General features: G+C 37.7%; 1 protein-coding gene across 5 annotated transcripts in view; it reads right to left on the bottom strand.

The window, feature by feature from the left end:
• LOC106661735 (SH3 and multiple ankyrin repeat domains protein 3) overlaps nucleotides 1-23,336 on the bottom strand; it is a 289,318-nt gene continuing 265,982 nt past the window's right edge. For 2 of the 5 annotated variants that reach the window (XM_014385303.2, XM_024225454.1), the window contains exons 5-17: nucleotides 22,841-23,021; nucleotides 12,853-13,172; nucleotides 11,380-11,641; nucleotides 9,350-9,559; nucleotides 8,517-8,690; nucleotides 8,213-8,435; nucleotides 7,951-8,152; nucleotides 7,696-7,879; nucleotides 5,185-5,280; nucleotides 4,832-5,109; nucleotides 1,573-1,861; nucleotides 1,384-1,511; nucleotides 1-1,313 (exon numbers count right to left, since the gene is read on the bottom strand). In XM_014385303.2, coding sequence (XP_014240789.1) covers nucleotides 582-1,313; nucleotides 1,384-1,511; nucleotides 1,573-1,861; nucleotides 4,832-5,109; nucleotides 5,185-5,280; nucleotides 7,696-7,879; nucleotides 7,951-8,152; nucleotides 8,213-8,435; nucleotides 8,517-8,690; nucleotides 9,350-9,559; nucleotides 11,380-11,641; nucleotides 12,853-13,172; nucleotides 22,841-23,021 — 3,279 coding nt within the window. In that variant the 3' untranslated portion in view covers nucleotides 1-581. The remainder of the gene's footprint in view (nucleotides 1,314-1,383; nucleotides 1,512-1,572; nucleotides 1,862-4,831; nucleotides 5,110-5,184; nucleotides 5,281-7,695; nucleotides 7,880-7,950; nucleotides 8,153-8,212; nucleotides 8,436-8,516; nucleotides 8,691-9,349; nucleotides 9,560-11,379; nucleotides 11,642-12,852; nucleotides 13,173-22,840; nucleotides 23,022-23,336) is intronic. The other 3 variants (XM_014385304.2, XM_014385305.2, XM_014385306.2) reach the window with 3 other exon arrangements.

Below are 23,336 nucleotides of genomic sequence, written 5' to 3' on the forward strand. Positions count from 1 at the left end.
TTTTTTTTTTTTTTTTAAACAATACTTTCAATATTTACACAACACCACCGAAGTAAACAGGACCAATGAGGACTTAAATATTTAAATATTGGCACACGATACACTGTACAGTCTTACATTATATACCTACAAAATCCATGCAGTGTTTTCAAGTATAAAAACTATTATTTTTGCCTAGGATAGAAATATTATTTCCCTACTTTCTTATTTGGAGAAATGTTTTGTGTCCTTAAGAAAAGAAGTTGTTGGGAATGTTTTACACAACATAGATTAAAAATATTATAAACAGAAATATACAATTTAAAAAAAAACAAATAGTGTCTTTTTTTATATTTATAATACTTTTTTTCTCTCAAGAAATTAATGTTAAAATATTGTACAAACAAGGTAATTATATACCTCCAAATAATGAAGAGCCTTAAATTTCTGATTTTTTTTTTTTTTTTTTTAATAAGGCTTATGTTGTTACTAATTAATTTCAATTGACGGCATATTTATTTTGTGAGCATAGACTGAAAAAAAAATTAAAAATAACAGCTCGCTACATAATCACTTCTAATAATGAAGTGCGAGGAGGCCGTTTATTGACTATGGAGTCGTCCATTACCTTTAGGTACGGCTCCGACAATTCGGACACGACTGACAAGCTTTAAATCGGAGAATTGAGGAGGAGGAGCCAATACTTCTTCAGCCATCCCAGGACTGTTTGCCTCCATAAATTCAGGAGGAGGAGGGACTACAGTCTCTTCTTTCTCATCCGAATCCGACTCGATGGGAGGAGGGAGTTGTGCTAAGGACACTGCGTTTCTCGTGAGGTTGGCTCTCTGTTGTGAAGATCTCGGCAATGTAGCGACTCCTCCTGAAGGCACGGTTTCCTTCGCATCGAAATGCGGCGGGTTCCCAGGGATTTCCTGGTCTGAAGAGACTCCGCTCGAGGAATTGTCTCCGTCTTCGGTCCCTTGAAGGAGAAAATCGTTCGGGTACGATTTTGAACTTTTAAGCTGTGTACGGACTTTCTGTATTTCGTCGACACTGAAACTGTGAGGTAAACTGCCGGAGCTCGTGCTTGAATTACCACTGCCTTCTGTGTTCGTATTGACTCTTATGACTGTCTTTTCCCTCTCGGTGTCGCTTTCCCCCTCGCTTAAACTGTAATCGGGATCTGGGATGGGTGGAATCGAAGCTGATTTTGGACGGCCATTGCGAAATGGCTGAGCATAAGGGTTAGTCGTTGTCTGAGTTTGGTTTACAGGTGGTGAGCCTTGCGAACCATTGAACGTAGAAGGAGATCTTAAACTTTGAGATTTTCTTATCTAGAAAAAAAGTTTTTAAATTGAAAAAATGAATCAACATTCTGTTAAACAAAATTAACTAATATTTTACCTGTGGCCTTGCCCCATGACCTGGGAGAGATCTTGATCTGAAACCGACTGTCTTTACATCGACAGGTGAGGCATACAATTTTGCATTACTCGCAGGTTTGAAGCTTGACATGATGCCATCGGTTTCACCTGAACGAACAAAAAAAAGTTATAATTATGAAATTTACAAAAGATTCAAATGAGAAATTACCATTAGTGGTATCTTTGGCTGCTACACTTCCATAGTTTGAGTCTGGGTTGAGTTCAACTTTGACAATTTGTGGACCGCTGGGTGGAGGAGGAGGAGGGTGTGTCGGGGGCGGAAGAGGAGGCCTCAATTCTTCCTGACTCCTGTGGGTCCTTCCAACTGTACCAATTGAATTCCTAGAAGCCAACGCAAGATCTGGGGTAGAATGGAAGTCCCTGTGAAGCTCTCCTACGACTGGAGATCCTGGTATCACAACGCCTGCAGTGCTGAACCTTACTCTGCCTCCAGTCTGCTAAATTACAAAGGTACAATAAAATCACATACTTTTGAGAACAACAAAATTAATTCTTCCTGAGCACGAAGATAAACTGTGTCCACATTCATAACACACAAGCACACCAACAATTACACATTGGGTGGAGGAGAAAGAAATTCAGAAGTTGAAAACAGTTCATAGACTTTCCTACAGGGAGGCCAGGGCAATCGTTGGCAGTAGGGCAGGCGCAGGGAGTTATGCTCAGGATGACTTACCCCACCCACTCCGGTGGGTGTTATCAAAACTCCAGAGAAAAAAAAACCAATGCCACTCCTGTGACATCCAAATTAGTGACCAACGTAAACCCCCTCCCGCAACAAGTGGAAGACACAGACGTCTCTCAAACATCACCGGAAGGGGGAAAACCGATGTTCAAACCACCTCAAGCACCAGAGGCTGGGCTCTCTCATGAGCCACCTCTAGTTGTATCAACATCGATGGTACACAGATGGCTCCAAAACAAACGAAGGAACCGAATCGGGCGTTTTCTGTACAAGCCCAAAACATGAGCAATCAAACTCATTAGGGAAGTACACTTCGGTCTTCCAAGCGGAAATACGTGCCATCAATGCTTGTGCCCTGGAAAATCTTAAAAGTGGTTACACTGACAAAAAAAATCCTCATAAGATCAGACATCCAAGCAGCTATTACAGCATTAGCATGCAAAAGAATCACATCAAAACTAGTCAGTGAATGCATCCAAAATCTCCAAAACCTGGGGAAACACAAAACCTGATGATATCTTGGGTGCCAGGGCACAGGGGAATTTTGGGTAACGAGAAAGCAGACAGACTGGCCAGAGTAGGATCTGCAAGACCATACATAGGCCCCGAACCTATCCTTGGGATAACAAAAACAAATATAGAATCCTCCATCGCATAACGGATCAAAACAAAACAAAAGGAAAAATGGATAAACTCTAGCGGTGCTAGACATAGTAAACGTATGATGAAACAACCCTCACCGAGACTGGCAAAAACACTGCTACAATTGGAGAGGGCCAAACTCAGAAGAGTGGTAGGACTACTAACCAGTCACTGGTATCAGAAACAAGAGACTGCAGTTCCTTGTCAGGGATCATACGCCTAGGCAATACTTCATAAGGAGACCTGCATTCACCCAGAGTCTGCCTTCAACTGAGAAAATAGAAAACCTTCTGGAGGAAGATGCAGCCTGATCCGGAGGGTAGAACACACAGAGAATATCCTAATAAGAGAAAATCTGCAGGCATATGAGGTGAGAATTAATTCGCATATCCAAGCAATTGTAGTACAAATAGTGGCACCGATGCTCATGATGCTGGGTTCAGTTTACCTACCACCAAATGGATTAACACGTGGAGAGGTGTCTGCCCTTATTGAGCGCCTACCCCACCAATAATGATGTTAGGCAATTTTAATACCCTCAACACCTGACGGGGAACAGGGCATACACTGGTAGCAGAGAAATAGGGTAACCAATTGGAGAATCAGGATTGGCTCTCCTGAACAACCCTACCACTGCACACATTTATTTAAGCACAGGAAGGTTTAAAGCGATTGACCTGTCAAAAGTCTCACCCTCTCTGGCAACAACGGTAGAGCAGGTTGCATTGGGAACCCCGCTTGAGTGACCACATCCGAATAGTCGTGAGGAGTTCTGTCTTGAGGCAGACATACCGTGTTCCAGCTAGGTGGGCCTTCAAGCAAGCAAATTGGCCGCCACTTTTCTCGGTGTCATTGACGTTTCCTACCTTCACAGGAGACGTCAACAGAGATGCACGATTTATTGAGAAGGAGAACCGGGTTGCAGGCTTATCAATTTCCCGGACACATGGGTCTACCTGAAACCTCGCATACCATGGTGGAGCAAGGACTGTGCTCAAGCACAGATGGAGAAAATGTGGGCTTTTCGACGGGTCTAAGCCTGATGAAGGTGTGGTGTGTGATGTGTGCATTGTAAGGGTGCGTCCATTTCATGGCCGCTCCCACCACTCTGTAGCATACATAGCAGAACTATTTGGCACATATTTGGGGGGGGGGAGTTGAGACGATGGTGGCCTACCTAGTCTACACCGACTCCCTCAGTCAGTGTGACAGGTTTTCCATCGACGCTCTTGTAGTGCTTTTGATAAAGAAATTATGAACTGGAGTGTCTCAGCAAAACAGGTACTTGTCTGGATACCTGGGGATACCCCAACTTCCAGACTTAACCACCACGATCCGGCCCTTTGATGATAAAATGCAATAAAAAACATGATTAAAAGAAGGTAGTAGCGTCAATGGGCCAGATCACTACCAAGAGCACTGTCGGACACGTAGAAGAGGGGTCACCCTCACCCAATTAAGAGTAGGTCATATGAGGGTGACAGGAAACTTGCTTTTGGGCCAAAGCCTGGGTATGTATCTGGCATGCAAAGAACGGTTGATCAATCTCCTGTCCCAATTCTTGGAGAAAATGGGATTGCTCTATACAGTAATAATAGTTGTATGTACCTAGCTTGTGTTATAAGTGAATGTATATATTAGTGTGAATGTACGTGACATGAATGAGAGGGTAGATGGCAGAATATCAAGTACTCCATCACCCTAACTGAATAAATGGTATGTAAATCGGAGTGAATGTATTTAAGAATGAGCGTGAATACAAATGGGTTTAGATCTGTATGTGTTGAGTGCTGAATTGACCGAGCAGTTGACAGCCCCCCCTTCAGAGCCCAACCTCTGAGGCTGTACGGATAAGACTGAGGTCTGCCCCTGAGACTGCCAACACCCAGGGTTGGGTGATTCTCGAGGCCTGCTGGGAATTCATTGTAAATTTCAAAAGCTGTAATTGCTGGTGGACTATGAGAAGCGAATAAGCTCAACTTGGCACATGTTTGTATGTATGTACATACATACGTGTGCGGATTTGAGCCTCTTTAAATCCAAATCCAAAATCTAAAAAAAAGATCAATGTTTTATTTACCTTTCCTTTACTCCTTTTCATTTCGGCCACACTGGCATAAACTCTGGGTGTTCTAGCTGGAGAAGACGGTTGAGACATATTTCCCTGGAAATTACTCGTGGCCATTGAAGAAGAGTTTCCATTCTGACGTTGAAACAGTTCTTCCAGTTCGGCTGCTGTTATTCTACTCGATGTTGGCCGCGCTCTTATACTCGCTGTCCTAGGCTGCATCGGATTTACAGTCTGATGTATACTCTCTGCACTAGAACTTTTTGCGGTCCCTGTATCATCTTCTCCATCTGTGGAAAATGAACACAAAGATATAGGATAAGATAATTTCGAATAGAGCAAATTTTAAATAGAAAATGATTTACCTCCAACGCCAACAACCATGGATCTAGCCCGAGCCCGGCCCACACTGAGCGTAGTTTTAGGGTCTCTCCTTGGTGGAAGCGGAGCGGGAGATCTCCCTACACATTATTTAACACAAATCAAATATTTAGAAATACAATTAAAATAATTAATTTCAGTTCAATATACAAACTTTTACTTTATGAATAAGAACAGTCAGTCTAATATAGTTTTTTTTTTTAAATTTCTTTAACCTTTTTTAATTTCAAATGAACTTTTTTTTCTACATTTCAAATTAACCTACATTTAGTTTAAAATTAACCCTTTTTAATTTCAAATTAACTTTTTTANCGGGTTCGAATACAGGGCTTTTGTTCAACCTGGGGGACCTTTACCTTACAGTGATAAGCACCATGTCAACGCCTAACCGTAGCAGCCTTATTAACCCTTGTTAGTTTCAAATTAACTGTTTTAAATTTCAAATTAACCCTTTCTTTAAAGCATTAACAAAACTCAGGAGATGGTATAAAAGTAATATAAGCATATAAAATAAAATTCCTGAATTTAAAAATAGATCATATGAAAATTAATTAAAATTAATAACAAATTAAATATAAAAATAACGGATTCTCCTTTTAATTTAATTTAAACAAATATACAATGGGTTCTTATTTAAAATACCGCTTGAAAATTAGTTTAAATTACAACTGAAAGTTATATGAAATCTTTGTATATAATTGTTAACGCCAGAAACGCGATCAAAATTACAGCCGAACCAATCCACGGATTTTCGTTCTCGATGGCTTAAACAAATGCCCTGATCTCAAATTTATTCAGAAAATTATCAAAAGTATAAATTATTATTCTTGCGGACAATTAAAATATAATGAATAAATGAAAAAGTACTTTATTAGATAAACAAAAGAGAGTAAAAAAAATTGTAAATAACCAAAAAGCACATAATGGCAATGGTTATCAACCGTCTGCCGGAGTCGGTCTATAAATTTTTAATAAACAAGGAACACATTTCTTCTTAAGGAATAAACAAAAGAGAGAAAAAAAACTACATAAGTAAACTAAAATAACAACACATCTATTTATGCACATATAAATAACCAAGGTGTCTCTGATATATACAGTAAACATAATTAGGAAAAAAAAAAAAAGCATTATCCTGTAGTTCCAGGCTTCCATCGCAAACTTTACAGGATTTAAAGACTTGGGGTTATTTAATAAAGAGATTAGGTGCTCTCTTGTCAACGTGGGCAGGCAAGCCTATATGCCGTGCTCGGAATTCCGCTAAAACTGGGCATTCTGCTAGAAAATAAAAACAATCTTCTTGAGCCGGCCTGTTGCAGAGAGATATCACTATTGTGGGGTTATAATTAAGATAAAGTAACTCGCACCTAATTTTGAAAAACCAGCGAGCTAGCGGAATGGATGGAATTTTAGAAATTTGCGCTATGTTCAAGAAAGGTTGATTGATATTAAGGTCCTTGTACAGCAAAAACCTAGAGGAATTTTGAGCATCAAGGAGACATTTCACTGTGTGAGAGGTGTGGATATTGTTAATCAATTTTGACCCTTTAAAACTCTTTAAAATTGTCCAGGGAAAAATTGTCATTCCGCTGAAATTGTTGAGCCAAGTTATTCCAGGAAGAGAACCATGATATTTTGGACCTTATGATTTCCAGCGCTGTGTTCTTAGGAAGGCGGTTAAGAAGGTGTAGTACCCTGCAGACATAGGAAGTACGTAAATTTAATGTAAATTGAAACAAAAGTTCAGCTGAGGTCTCGAGGTAGATAATGTAGTTAGGGGTGAAAGAAGGGAGGTGATAAATTTTACGGATAAAATAGCGTTGTAGGGATTCAATTGTTTCATAGCACTGGAAACCCAAAGCCTGGGAAGCGTAGGACACAATCGAGCAACAAACAGCCAAAAACAGCTTGTATTTGCTGCACACCGGGACAAGATTATTGGAAATGAATTTAGACCAAATTGAATTCATTGCATATTTTGCAATATGAGTTTTTCGCTTGAGATGAACATTGAGTGAAAGTTTAGGAGTGAGAATTAAGCCCATATATTTATACTCACTGACTGTTTCAATGCGAGAGCCCTTAAAATACCAGCGTTCATTAGCCGCCCTGATCTCAAATTTATTCAGAAAATTATCAAAAGTATAATTGAAAAGTATAATTTTTTTTTCCGGATTCGAATGCAGGGTCGCTGGATTCGAACCCGGGATCTTTTCCTTACAGTGATGAGCGCCATGTCAACGCCTAAACCGTTGTGGCCATGGTGTATGTTGTATGTTATTTATCTCTGTATTTTTTTTTTTAATCCTGTTTGTATGATGTATTTGTCTTCGCTTTCTCATGTTATATGCAATTTTTGTGGATTGGTTTGTCAAACAATTTACACTTTGCTTTTTTTAATACATTTTCCAATCAATGTTTTAATTTCAATAATTTTAAAATAAAATCATTTAGACAAAATGGAAAAAAGATGAAAGTCAATCTAGCATTCTTACCAACTGTAGCGGTTCCAGTAAGCTTTCTCGGTAGCGTCGAATAATGCCTAGGGTTGTTTTCTTGATGTTGCCCCTGGAGGGATGGTGATAGTGAAACGACAGTCATAGAAACCAATTCACCAGACCGTCTTATGAGATCAACAACATGTTCATGCGAAGCTGCTGTCACATTCTCTCCGTTTATCTTTAAAATTAAATTTTAAAAATATAATTGTTTATAATGTGAGCCTTATAACAATTTTATTAAGATCTTACAGCTAATAGGTAATCTCCTTTCTTAAGCCCGGCCATGTCCGCAACACCACCTTCATCGACATCATCCAGATACTGCAAAGCGGGAAACCTGTTTAAAGGTGTCAACTCCATCAACGGTGATGTAGCTTTAGCGCCTCGCAGTACAAAACCGAATCCCCTCCTGCCTCTATGAAGGACAACAGTCCTTGGTTCTGCTGGTAACCTAAACGAACGATTTCTGATATAAACAACAGTCATTTCAGATTTATTTTAAAATTATTACTGTTTTTTATTTCTAGGCGCAGTCGCAAAATGTTTCATTGCCATAGGAGGCTGCTGTGCCGGGCTAGGCTCTCGCCTTCCAGCTATCCTAGTCGAAGGTCTTCTTCTCGTCGTCGATCGGCCTAGCTCTGGAGGCGGTGCTTCTTGTACGCAGTGAGCTGGAAATAATCCAGCCTCGCCTCTCAATGTGCCTTCTAAGAAACCAGAATCTGTCGCACCTGTGACTATTTAAAACACAAAACATATTAAGTAACCGTAAGAAGTCTGAAAAGTTTAAAAAAGGCCAAATATGAAATTCAAATTACCTTCGATCAAATCGCCCTGTGAAATTCTCAGGTATCCAGGTTGCGTAGAGCTATAGTTTTCTATACAAACAGCCATGGTTCCAGGTAATAGAACAGATGTGTTCGTATCGCTATTCGCAGTCCCAACGCCAGAACTATCACTTATTATGTCACTAGTATCTCCGAGGCTCTTATCTAAAGGAAATGTTTGTTATGAATCATAAATGCAGAACTACAGAGGTAAGAGAGAGTGATTCAACTACACGTAGTCGTCCCGCATCACAGAAAAGGTTTTTAGGTGAAATAACTGGAATACTTTTTAAGGAACAAAAGATTGGCTAATTTTCTATTTGGTCAATTAAAAGTTACAAAAACATATCGCAAGTAAATATTACAACTTATTGGCAACTTGAAAATAAATTATTATTAACAAACTAAAAGGCTTTTTTTTACATAAGTTTTTTTAAAAATATTATGCTACTTTATCTTTAATATCACGCTACTCTCATGAATGAATTTATTATGCCTGAGCCTTGATCGGAAAATTAGCCAATTATTCATTTGTGTAATATACACATTGTAGCTATGTTGTAACTGAAAAATGAAAAGTTATTCCCCCAAGAATTAATAAATGCTGTTACTTACAAAACAAATATGTTTTTTTTATCAATCAATTTTACACAAGTAACACAAAAGAATACCTATTTGTCATAGCATCCTTATTTGCAGTTCATTAATAGACAATAAAAAATAAATAAAAAATACAAAAAGAATGAACAAAAATTCTTGTTAATATAAAGGTTTTAAGAAGGGGCCGTTTGTGGTGGCGCGGTGATTTCAGTGATATTTTTTACCTGTAACATAACTTGCAGTGTCTTCAATGATCTTGTTGCTAGCTGACGACCCGTCACTGAGGCTCGACGAGGCTGAGCTGAACGGTGCGAGGGACCTGTCAGACGGGGAGGGCGAAGGAGGCGATAGGACTGGGGAAAGGAGGGCAGGCGGGGCAGTGATGAGTTGTGACCTTCGTCTTGGGTTGTACCGAGGAGCTTCGCGGAACGTTACTGTAAAAACATATACACCATTCCAAGAAGAACAGAACAACTCAGAACAGAAAGCAAAAACAAAAATGAAGAGAATGACGACATGAAAGGAATAACAGAAAATAAAATGAGTTGTGAAAAAAAATTACTGACATAAAGAAAACATTAACAAGGTAAATAAATGCAATATTAAACTTAATTTTTGTTTAAAGGTGAAACAAAATATCAATAAAAAAATATTTTATGTTTAATTATTATATGAATAAACAAAATTAAGTTAGCATTGATTTACCAAATAAATTAAAATGACATGAAATGAAATTAACGTTGTTAATGATTTGCAAGATATGGAAAAGAGTGTGATGAAAGTCGTTTTTGCGCCACAATTCCCCGCATTTTCAAATTGTTATTTAGTGTGTTTTACAACAGGGCTGTTAAATTGGATTTTTTCTAAGGTCTACTTTTAAAAAGGATAGTTTTATTTCTTGTAAGAAATGTTGGGAGGGAAATGCAATAACAATGCAGCGGGTATACTTTATCTTAAATTAGTCTATGGATTTTATTCAACGGTTAACCAAAAAAGTTTACTCTGGGCAAGTTAAGGTTGCTAAATTATAATTGGATTATTAGATGCTTGATTTTTTTTTTTTTTTTTTTTAGTTTGTTTACAGGTAGCACTATAGACGTCATTATAGGGATGATAACATGGCACTGATTGTCTTTTTCTGATTATAAGATTATATTATTATAACCGCAGAAATTGGTAAAATAATTAATTATTGTGAGACAATGACAGAAAATGTAATTTAAACTTCATCAATCATCTCGGTCTGTCAAATGCATTTCGGCATCTTCGTTGAGTCTAACAAAACCCAGTGAAGATAGAAGATGATCTGTAAGGTTAGGTAGGTTCATCGGCCCTGCAGACCAGACCAGGTCTCACGATTTAAATATCGCAAATTGTGTAATGTAGCTTGAAAGATATTAAAGCAAAGTTGGCCACAAAATTAATTTCATTTTAACAATTGGAATGGAATTTTGAAAGATTTCCATTTTTTTTTACTTAGAATTTATTTAGAGAGATTTAGAGTGTGACTGGTTGGTCCTATGATAAAGCCTTGTTAAAAATTGAACGGTGATTTTTTTTTTTTATTTTAACGGGCCCAACAAATTAATAAATTGAGTATTTACAAGCGTAAATGAGTGCTGGTCAGGAAAAAATATGAAACATTATTGCAGCATGTGGGACAAAGCAAGTACTGGTCAGTGTTTGTGTCATTATGATGTTGATTATGCAAAATGCCACCAAAGTTGACACGACATAACCCCAGGAATGGATTTCATGCATAAATAGAGAAAACACCCATTTAACTCTGGTTTTTTTCAATAACGCACACTGTGTGAGACAATTAAACACTATTAAACCAAAACCACTTCCTTAAACCATCACCACCACAACGAACCCTTATTAACTACTGGACTATATAAAAAATATGTACAGATCTACTTGAAAAAAAAAAAAAAAAATCTACATAGCATACAGTGACAAAGCAAAACTCATAAAACAAAATAAATATATACATAGTTTAAAACATGCTTCAATTGTGTTTTCTACTGTGTTTTAATACAGAAATAAAACATAAAGAATGAAGGGCATTAAAAATGTATATAATTATATATATAATTTTTTTTCATGTCATTCTAATAGTGTTTTAATAAAAGCGTTTACATGTTTTATTCGTTTAAAAAAATAAATAGCCTTGATGTTTAATATATTTGCGTTACTAATATAAATAAATTTGAATAGTTAAAAAATAAGCTCTGCATGCTTTCGAACTTACCGACATTCTCTGGCCTATGGTTTTGGATGACGTCGGCCAGCTCGAGGTTGCCCGCTATGACTGCTACCTGGTACGGAGTCTGATTGGCGTAATTAAGCGCTTCTCTTTGGCATCCTCTAAAAAGAAGAAGTCGCGCGCAAGAATCTTGAGAGTTGACGGCGCAGACGTGAAGCGGTGTGTTGCCGGAGGCGTTCCTCGCGTTCATGTCAGCCCCGTAGAACAGGAGTTGTTCAAGATGTTGTACAAGTCCAATTCGGCAAGCCTTGAAGGAAAATTTGCATTTATTGAAAAGAAGCAAGAAGTTATATAAATAAATTTTGATGGGTGAATACAGAGAATCAGTTTGTAAAATAGGTTCATAGCATTTTTTATGGTAAATTAAAATTTCATTAAAATCTTAAACAAATTTAATCAATATAGAAACTATTACTTGTTTTACATATAATTTTGTTACTCCCAACCTCCCAGAACTTCACTTAATTTTGAGCTCAAGTGCAGTAAAATTTTTCTCATTAATAAGGTTTTTCGGAGTCTGTAATATGTGAAAATCTGAAGGGGCAATATTGATGATGTGATTACGGTGGGTCTGGCAGATCTCAGCTAAATTTCAACAATTTCAGGTGCGCCCGCAAAGACATGAGCATTATCCTGGAGTAAAAAAAATCCCCTTGTGATTAGTCAATGCTGGACTTTTTTGGTCAATTGCTTGTCACTTCAATTATGTGCAGTATACACTAGAATTAATGATTGTTTGAGTGGAAGAAGCTCATTATAAAGCATCCCATTCCAAACTTACCAAATGATTAACATTACATTTCTGGAGTGTATTCGCCTTTTGGATTTATTAATGGTAGATCACTGTTTTCTCCAGGATTTTCCTCTCATTTTTAAAAAGGGCTCAATTTTCATTCCCAATTATCAATCTTTTTTAAAAATGGGTCGTTTATATTGCATTTTAGAAAAGAGTCACAGATGGAAATGTGGTACAATAAATTATTCTTAGTATCCCTTATATCACTCCAAAAAAACATATCCAGCTGCTCTCAGATGCATTGAAACGGTTGTAAGAGATACGCAAAGTGTCTCTGGTATGGCTCGTGTGGGGGATGGGTTATTTCTGACAAAAGCTTAAATTTGGCCACCAACAACGGTTACAACCAGACAACCAGAATGCTTTGTATCTTCCAAATAAAAATTTACGCTTCTGAAGTGAGCAAAGTACTTAATTCTCCTAAAGCATCATCACTATACACACTACAATTTTTTTGTAGCAATCTGAGCTGCTCTTTTCCCAGTGCGGTACTAAAAATATCAATAAATGATAAAACTACACTATTATTTTCTCTATTTTAAATTAGTAAAATGCCTTGTAAAAATGCAAGATCTCCAACAAAACTGACAAATAAAAACCTTTTTCTGATTGTATAACGCTACAGACTTATTTTACCAACAATGCATGAGAAATAAGTTCACCTGGTGGACTTCCTGCCAGCCCTGTAGATCTTGTGCTCCGATGGTCGCTCGGTCGTGAAGAAGGCCTTCGCAGAGCAGCGGGTCTGTCGGCTGCGTCACCGCCCAGTAAAGAGGAGTGAGACCCTTGGCGTCTTTGTAATTAGGAGACGAACCCAGCTCCAAGAGGGTGCTTACGGCTTCTAAGCTGTTTGCCTGGACAGCTTTGTGTAATGCGGTACAGCCTTCTTTCGTCCTGTAGTCAAGTAGGGCACCGCCGTTCACAAGAGCCATGAGGATCTTAGCTGGTTTCTTGATCGCTGCCGCCATGCTCAGAGGTGTTTCTAAAAAAGAAATTATAAAATCATAACGTTAAAACACACTAAGTACTTGTTTTGATGGTGAAACATACAAGACATGTTACAGCTCTATGAATGAAGGGTTTTTTGGCAGTAGCCATTTTTGTTTTTTGGTTTTTGCAATGTACCAAGGATGTAGTTACCATCAGACGAGTTACTCGACTCCTTCTGGTTGAGAATAATTAGATTCGTGAACTTTCTATTAATTTCAACTGTGTCCGTTTCAATCCTACCTTCGTTTCCATTGTTAAACTTAGGTTTCACGTACTCGTGAACAAACAAAAGCCCCCCCCTTTTCTTGTGGAATAATCGACGTTTTTCTTCCTCTCACTGGTCAGACGGACCCCAGCCCGCTGGAGCCAACAACCCGAGGAGAAAGTCAGAAAAACAATAAAAGGAAAAATCATCGGGCAGGACGGTGAGAATCCGCGGGGTCCGAGTGAAGTGAGTAAAATTTTAATCCGACGAGAGTCTAAAAATCGGAATACCGAAAATCTAGATTAGTCATAAATTGACTATCAATTATTTCCTTCTAATACACCTACGTCCTCAACTGAGCAAAATGTTGCAACTTCAAATTGATTATTAAGTTAAAAACTAACGGTTATCAAAAATAAACAAATATAAGTCGCAAGACAGCATCAAAAAGTTGACGTTCTGTCATCAGGTCAGGACAAAAATGCGTGCAGAATTTTCCAGATAAAACGCTGTCTGCCAAAGAAAACAACACGAACACTTAATTTAACGAGAAAAATCTTCTGATTGATTTCATCTCTCGAGTAACATCAAGAAGTTAAAACATATCAGGTCTCATTCCAACAAATTCTTTCCTAAGTATTTAGTTCCTTTATTTATTTATTTTTCTATTTATGTATCAAACTTAATACAGTGAATATATAAAAGTAGGTTAAATTCGAAAGGTAGGTTGGGATGGGGAGTTGGTGTCCGAATGGTTCGAAGTCACGATAGCTCAAGTGGTAGAGCAGCGGTGTATTGAGCCGAAGGTCGTGGGTTCGAATCCCGCACTGACTTTTTTATTTCAACCAATACCTTACATAAAGACACCGACTGATTACTACCTATCGAGTTTATCTGTGTTTATATAATTTGTTGTACTAAAATAGTTTGCCAAAAGAATATTTATATCAGAAATTAAACCGTCAGAATATTCAAACTACCACCAAGATATATATATATATATATATATATTTTTTTTTTTTTTTACGAGGGTTCGCAACAGCAGAGGTTATATTATCAACTCTGAGGTGCCGATGTTTTTGAAAAAAAGTCCATTTGTAGGTATGTCGGGCATGCAATACAGGGCCGCTGGATTCGAACCCGGGACCTTTACCTTACAGTGATGAGCGCCGTGTCAACGCCTAAACCGTTGCGGCCACCGACGCCCCTCAGAAAGAACAATTATCCCGTTCAATTATGGTGAAGCCATTTGTTGGTTGGTCAAAGCAACTACTTTAGTCCTAACCATGTTTTGGCTTCCCATTTAAACGAGTTAAAATTGTAATCAAGACGATGCTTTATTTTTATTCATTTATCAAGTTTTAAAAGTTTTGTGATATGTATTAGTACTGTTTTATTTTTTTAGATGAAAGTTTCAAAAGGTGTAGATTGATTTTTGTAATAATGAGCGACCAAACGTCATTTTTGTTTGAGCAAAATGTTATTATTATTTAATCTTTACGTAAGGTATTGTTTGAAATGAAAAAGTTGGTGTCACGAGCAGGATTCGAACCCACATCCTTCGGCTCAATACTCACTATAGCTCAAGTGGTTAGAGCGGAGGCGTAATTAGCCGAAGGTCGTGGGTTCGAATCCCGCTCGTGACACGAACTTTTTCATTTCAACCAATAGCTTACATAAAGATTAATTAATTGAAAGAAATTATTTGGTCAATTGGACCACGAAATATAATGGAGTTATTATTATTATATTTCAGTACAGCGGCATTTTGTTTTCCTTGTCGGTTTTGTCATCAGTTAGACGAAATAAATCCCCGTTTGTTTTATCGGCGAATTTAATCTAATTTATTCGTTGATTATACGATTCGAATGTGCTTAGGGCAACAAGGCGACATGAAACGCGATACGCCTAATCCAACGTCAAACCGACAAATCGTAAATTTACATGTTAAACATCTCTCTATATAAATAAATAAAATAAATGTGTGAATGTAAAAATACAGGGTTAAACTTTATTTTAATCAACATAGACCTAGTCTTATCGGAGAAGGACGGCCGAATTTCACCTGTCGACCAACGGTATAGACAAATTACGAAAAGTCCGACGGACGGGGTCAGAAGAGTCGCACGGATGAAAGACGATTTCCCTATAATAAATAGTTCCCACCCGCTAAGACAACCGTTTTAGGGAAGAAATCCAATCATTAAGCCGTCCCGAAAAACGAAAATGGGGCCAAAAGGTCCTTTCAAACCACATAAAATAAATAAATCTGTATTATTTACATTAATATAAGCAGAAAGGTAAGTACGCACATCTTTTATATAAACAATCTCAAGAGTTGGTTGGTGTAACAATTTATTCAGAATTGTTCTTACAAAACAAGTCAAGAACGAATGTTATAATTTGGAGTTGGATTTGTATAGGCTCGAATCCACACAGATATGTATATTCATACAAACATGTGCCGAAATGAACCTATTATCTTCTCGTAGTCCAACAGCAATTTCAGCTTTTGCTATTTACAGTAAAGTGCCAGCAGACTTGAGAATCACACCCCGGGCGTTGCAGTCCGGGGTCAGACTTCTGTCTTATCCGTCCCAACAGGAGGTTGGGCTCCGGGGGGTGCTGTCAACTGCTAGGTCAATTCAGCACCCAACGCGTGCAATGCCAAACCCATTCATACTTACGTTCATTTCATTCTTAAATACATTCACTCCTATTGCATACCATTCATTCAACTAGATATATGAGCCATATTCCTCCATCACCCTATAAACATATTATACAACTAACCTAATTGAGAGTCGATGGGGTACTCGAAATTCCGTCATCGTCGTCATCTACCCTCTCAAATCACACATTCTCGCCAATAAGTATATTCACACTAATATTTTTTTTAATTTGGATTTATACAAGCTCAAATCCGCACATGTATGTATGTCCCAAGTTGAGCTATTCGCTTCTCATAGTCCACCAGCAATTACAGCTTTTGTAATTTGCAATGAATTCCAAACAGGTCTCAAGAATCACCCAACCCTGGGTGTTGGCAGTTTCAGGGGCAGACCTAAGTCTTAACCGAACAGCTTCAGAGGTTGGGCTCTGAAAGGGTGCTGTCAACCGCTAGGTCAATTCAGCACCCAACGCATGCAGTGCCAAACCCATTCATACTTACGTTCATTCTTAAATACATTCACTCCAGTGTGTAAAAGAATACCATTCGTTCAATTAGGGTGTTGGAGTACTCTATATTCCTCCATCACCCTATAAACATATTATACAACTAACCTAATTGTGGGTCGATGGTGCACTCGATATTCCGTCATCGAGTCATCTACCCTCTCAAATCACACATTCTCGCCAGTAAGTACAGTCACAGTAATAAATATGTTCACTCACAACACAAGCTATAGGTACACACAACTATTATTACTATACACAATAGAACAATTCTATTTTTCTCCAAGAATCGGAACAGGAGATTGAGTAACCTTTCTTTGCATGCCGGATACATACACAGGCTTTGGCCAAAAAGCAAGTTTCCGTGTGTCAACCTTATATGGCCCATTCTTAATTGGGCGAGGGTGACCCTTCTTCTACGAGTGAGATCCTCCGAGGGCTACACATCGACAGTGCTCTTGATAGCGATCTGGCCCATTGTTTTTCATTGCAATCTTAGCGTCAAAGAGCCGGATCGCAGAGGTTAAGTCCGGAGGTTCGCGCTAATAAATACATTCACTCTTAACACAAACTCAGTATACACAATTATTACTACTATGATTATTGGAGATCGTGAGATGCGGTCTGGTGTGACGTATGTTTAAGATAAACGTTTTCTTTATCGTGCCAACGTTTCGATCTTAATCGAGATCATCTTCAGGGACTGGGATTTATAAACATTGTTTAAATTATACAAATGCATTTAGGATGTGAAAAAAGTCAATTTATACAATGCTAGAAATTGTACTCGATCAAAGTATTTGTTATATAGATCGAAACGTTGGCATGATAAAGAAAATGTTTTTTTCCTAAAACCTACTTCACACCAGACCGCATCTTACGATTTCCAAATAATCATTAACTAACGGTCATTAAACACCACACATATTATTACTATATACAATAGAACAATCCCGTACCCTACAAGAATCGGCACAGCGGATCCAAATACTCGCTCCTCAAGAACAATTATCAAATCGGATGCCATTCCAGCGCGCTCACTGTAGAGCCAAGAAATTGCGCCCTTTAAATGGGACACATCGAGCAACCTTTCTCTGCATGCCGAACACATACGCGGGCTTTGGCCCATAAGTAATGTCCGTATGTCAACCTCGCATGGCCTATTCTTAATCGGGTGAGGATGACCCTTCTTATACGAATCAGATCGTCCGAGTGCTCTCTTGAGAGTTTCTCTGACCCATTGACGCTGCCACATTGTTTAATACATTGTGTATATATTTTTATGTTATAGTAAATAATCATATATATTACATAATTATTTGAGAATACACTAAAAGACAAAAAATCGGACACTCATATTGGGTTGTTTATTTATTAATATTATATATTTATACGTTGTTAATTGCAACATATTTATTTTCATGTAAACCAAATTAAACGAGAACAGAAATTCTTTCATTTAATAAAAAATATTTAATTATGACGGTTTGAAAGAAAATTCACCAAATCATCGGAAAATCATTTAGTAATACATTAAAATTTAACTATTAGTTTATTACTTGGTTTGTTCTTAATAAAAAGTAAGACCCTTCTTGGACATCGAGTAAATAGGCGATCGGATTTCGTCTTTTGAAACAGAATCCCATTCTTCAACAAGAACTCAAATAGTTCAAACTATTCAACGCTTGTTGGAAGCGCCCAACGACGTCTAGCCAATCTCTTTACCCCTTAATTAATGGGATTCATGTCAGTAGAACGTGCTGGCCAATTCATTCTGGTAATCCCTACCTCCTCCCTAACCCCTAACAACTAGAGCTTCATGAAGTTGAGCATTATCATGCATTAACACGAAATTGTCCCAAATACATGGAGATAATGAGACCACAGTTTCCACACGAATTTTCTCAATGCACCTTAGTGCACTTAAAAGTCTATTCTGTATAATAATCAGTTTGGTACGTGCATGAACGCTGAATTCACCTCATACCACAAGACTATCTTTGAAACGTCTGTGACACTTCTTCCGCACACGCGGTCCCGGTCCCAGTCATCAGTTTGCAATAAACCAAAACGGCACTCATCTGTGACTAGAAAACGTTAACGTTGATGTGTCCAAACGAGAAGCTGATTTGCGAATAGTCGCATTTCTGCTCGACGGCTTTCCAGTAGTAGTTCTGTCTAATGCGAGACGTCTAAAGACTAAGACTAGGCTATTGTTACCAAGCTTTCTGATGACTGTTTCAGAGTTCACCATTAGATTACAGATTGTTTGGAAATGACTACCTATCAAGGATGCCGTTAAAGCCGGCACCGTAGTGCGGTAGAAGCAATAAAGTTAGCGTCTCTATCTACTATTTTCTGTTCGACATCCGGTGGCCCAAAACCGTTTTAGACAATCGTGGATGGTCAGAGCAAAATACCCAGGACTTGAGCTATGCAACGGACACGACCGTCTTTGAACAAAGCATCTGCTCGGACTTAAAACCATGCTTTAAAAAAAATTGTTTAAATTAATTATTTCATCAAAGGAAGTAATTTATAAACCCAATTAACTCACTCGAAAAATTGGTTTTGGAAAGGATGAAAGTGAACTGATTTTCTTTATTTTTAATCTAAAGAGTGTAAAAGTATTAGCAAGCAACCCTCTATAAAGGCAAATTAAAAAGTATCAATGTTGTGTTTACGATGTTGGGTTGTGGGATGTGCAGCCTACAGAAAACAGCGTAGTGCTCAATTCTTTAATTTAACAACGTTTCCAATGGTTTTCATTCTTTTTCAAGGCAACGCTGGAATAAAGGTAGAGCCGTTTTTGTCCACTTTTTTCCAGTGTAGCATTAAAATCGTAGCCGTAATTCGTTTCGATTTTTTTTTTTTTTGTTGACAAAAGCGGCTCTACCTTTATTCCAGCGTTGCCTTGAAAAAGAATGAAAACCATTGGAAACGTTAAATTAAAGAATTGAGCACTACGCTCTTTTCTGTACGACTGTACATCTTACAACCCAACATTGTTGTGTTTTCGTTTTCAACTATTAATCTTTATTTCTAGTTATTATAGGAAATAAACAAAAAAATACAAGCGTCCAGTTTTTTTTGTCATTGAGAATACACAAATTTATTATTATAAAGATTGAATTGTTAAATAGATAGAAGAAGGAAAGAGACAGAGGAACAGAAGAGAGGGAGGGAGGGAGAGAGAGCGACAGAGAGGGAGGGAGGGAGAGAGAGAAGGAGGGAGGGATGGAGAGAGAGAGAGAAGGAGGGAGGGAGAGGAAGAGAGAGAGGAAGGGAGAGAGAGTGGGAAAGAGAGAGGGAGGGAGGGCGAGAGAGAGAGAGAGAGAGAGAGAGAAAGGGTGAGAGAGAGAGAGAGAGAGAGAGAGAGAAAGTTAGAAGGTGAGAGAGAGGGTGATTTACTTAAACAAAAAGAAAACGAAATTGATTTAAAAAAATCTAAAAATTATAAATTTCATTTTTAATTAAAAATTGATCTTTCTAAATGTCCAAACNGAGAGAGGGAGAAGAAGAAGAAAAATAAAATATAAAAGGTCAACAACTTCAGGACGAAAATATTTACTTCGACGGAAGGACGAAATATGCACTGGTTGTCTCCTTGAATATTATTTATGTACGTTTTCAAAATTGGGGGTAAATCGAAATCTGTTATAGTATAAGTATATTTATCTTCATGTAAACGTACATTTTTTATTTCTAATTTTTCAAACTAATCAACTTCCCTCCCTTTGTTGAAACTGTGTAGCAGTTGTGTTTGGACTTAAATAAACGTTACAAGTTACAACTTTTTATGATTTATAAAATAAAATCGTTAAGTGAATTTTTAAAATGTGTTCGATTTTATAAAACAAATCAAGGCCAGTATCTCGTATCTCCCCGCTAATTTTAATGCGTAAACAAGCAATTAGAGCGTAAGGCGAGTAAAAAGAACTTGGCTTAATTGAACAGAAGATAAGATTTAGTATCAACTGCCCATCATTTTTTTTTTCGTTTTGTGTGTGCGCGCAAAACTACGCCTATAGCCCATTTTTAGTGCCAAAAAAATTTCGAACCGTCAAATAAACATAAAACTATTTATATTTTAAAATCATTAAAAAAATTTTACGGCGTATTTTTATGTATTTACCTATTGTCATTTGCAGACATTAAGAATGGGAAATTTTTGTAACTATAGCCATTTTCTTTAGTTGGTCGAAATAGGCAGTTCAAAAACTTGTTGGTTTTCTTTGTCATTATTATTGTTAAACGTAAAAAAATACAAAAGGACAAATATGGAGGACACGAGGCTATAGTTTTACGAGCAATTTGTAATAAAACGTGGGTTGGAAAGTTTTTATTTTAACGATTATCTGGAGATCGTGCAATGCGGTCTTGTGTGATGTAGCTTTAAATCCTCCCTGAAGATGATCTAAATAAAGATCGAAACGTTGGCACAATAAAGAAAATATTTTTCCAAACCTACATCACACAAGACCGCATCTCACGATCTCCAAATCACTGAATGCCACACATTTTTATTTTAATGTGGAAATAAGGTGAGCTAGATTAGTGAATATTTATGTAAGGTATTGGTTGAAATGAATAAGTTACGGTCACGAGCGGGATCCGAACCCACGACCTTCCGTTAAATACGCCGCTGCTCTACCACTTGAGCTATAGTGACTTCTATCCACTCGGACATCAACTTCCCATCTTAACCTCACCTTTTTGAACTTTCTCTCCTTTTTGTCATTTTTCAAATGTCGTTTAATCAGGATTCGATTCCCGGCGACAAATGAAATGGCCACGGAGAGCTTTAGTGAAGATATACTTCGTTTTACTAATCAAATCCATTAGGTTTCATGGAAGGAAAACTCGAAAGGTAGGTTGAGGTGGGAAGTTGGTATCCGAGTGGATCGAAGTCACGATAACTCAAGTGATAGAGCAGCGGCGTATTTAGTCGAAGGACGTGGGTTCGAATCCCGCTCGTGACACTAGCTTTTTCATTTCAACCAATACCTTACATAAAGACTAATTAATTGAAAAAAGTTATTTGACCATAATCGGACCACGAAATATAATGGATTTAATTAGTGAATATGTTATAACTGGGAAAATCAGTTGATTTTATTAACTTTGTATTTATTCGACTGCCTATAGTACTTTTATCAATCCAAACTATGATTTCTTAAATTTAGATGTAACATTGGAGCAATTAAAGTTTAGGCGGAAAGGACACGACAGTGCTATTTCGTAAAAATACGACGTGCTACTTAGCGAAAATGTTATATACCTACAGAAAGTTAAAAATAAAGGTAGCGTTAATCAAGGTTTTTAGTTGAGATAAAAAAGTCAATGGCATGAGCGAGATGGCAAAAAGGAGGGAAAATTCAAAAGGTGCGGTTGAGATGGGAAGTTGGTGTCCGAGTGGATCGAGGTCACGATAGCTCAAGTGGTAGAGCAGCGGCGTATCAAGCCGTAGATCGTGGGTTCGAATCCCGCTTGTGCCATTGACTTTTTTATCTCAACTAAAAACCTTGATTCACGTAATATATTAATTGGTCAAGCGGAGCACGAAATTAGTGAATTTAATAAAGGTAGCATTGAAAAAAAATTTAATTTCACGTCATCCAAGGCGGAAAGGATACGGCATTATAAATGGTCTAAAACTCGCATGTTCCAGTTTAGTGAAAATGTTACCCAGAAAGAAGTAAAATTAGGACAATCTGGAAAATCGGTTGATTTTTACCTTTTCCTATGTTGTTTCTTGACTGTATGAAATTCATTGTACTTTTATCGATTCAAACAATGATTTTATGAAATTGAGATGTAACATGAAATTTCATGAATTCAATAAAATTTCAGGGTAGGCAGAAAGGTTACGACAATGTGAATTTTGTAAAAATACGGCGTGCTACTCAGTGAAAAGAAAGGATAAATAAATAGGCAAATTTTATGAAAATGAGACGGTCGGTAGCATTGAAACACAATTTATTTCACGGCATCCAAGCCGGAAAGGACGGCAATATAAATGATCTAAAACTAGGATATTCTAGTATCTTCTAGGACGTAAAATTAAGTCAAACTGGAAAGTCTGTTGATTTTTAACTTTTCGTGTTTTTTTTTTTTTGTTTTTTTTTAAAAGTGAAATCCGTTAAACTTTCCTAATATTGTAAACCCAAATTTTTACGAAAATGAGTCAGTAACTAGGAGATAAAATGAAATTTGCAGGGTTTCCATGGCGGAAAGGACATTACATTGGGAAATTGTGTTAATTTAAAGCTTCTTACCTCCAGTATCCGGACAATGGAAATTCGGGTCTAATCCTTTGGAACACATTTTGGTGATTTTCTCTACTTGGGCGTTGGAGACATAGTCCAAAAACCTTCTCAGGTTGGTCCTGGTGTGGAGGGCTTTGAGCTGCTTCTCGTCCAGCACGAGCTGCTTGTAGACCCGCCGTTTGTACTTGAGCTGGAAAATTACAAAACACTTGTTGTTCTATTATAAAAAAAAACTAGCACAGGGCCGAGCCACGGCGAGGCGCATCTCACGGCAAAAGCCGAAGTAGACTGAAACGGATAGCGGGCACGGGGGCCGACAATTAAAATTTTATTAATGAATGCTAATGTCGACAAGGACGTGGTTAAAGTGTGAGAGCGGGCCGTGATTACTGGGCCAAGACTTCACAAGGAAGTATGCGCTGATACCGGAGCAACAGAAAAACCGGAAGCGCAATTATTTCCTCTTTTTTCACATAGAATAGTTCGATGTTAGTTTGAAGTTCAT

Source organism: Cimex lectularius, unplaced genomic scaffold (genome assembly GCF_000648675.2).
Source record: "Cimex lectularius strain Harlan isolate CLEC.00 unplaced genomic scaffold, Clec_2.1 scaffold29, whole genome shotgun sequence".
Classification (NCBI taxonomy): Eukaryota; Metazoa; Arthropoda; class Insecta; order Hemiptera; family Cimicidae; genus Cimex; species Cimex lectularius.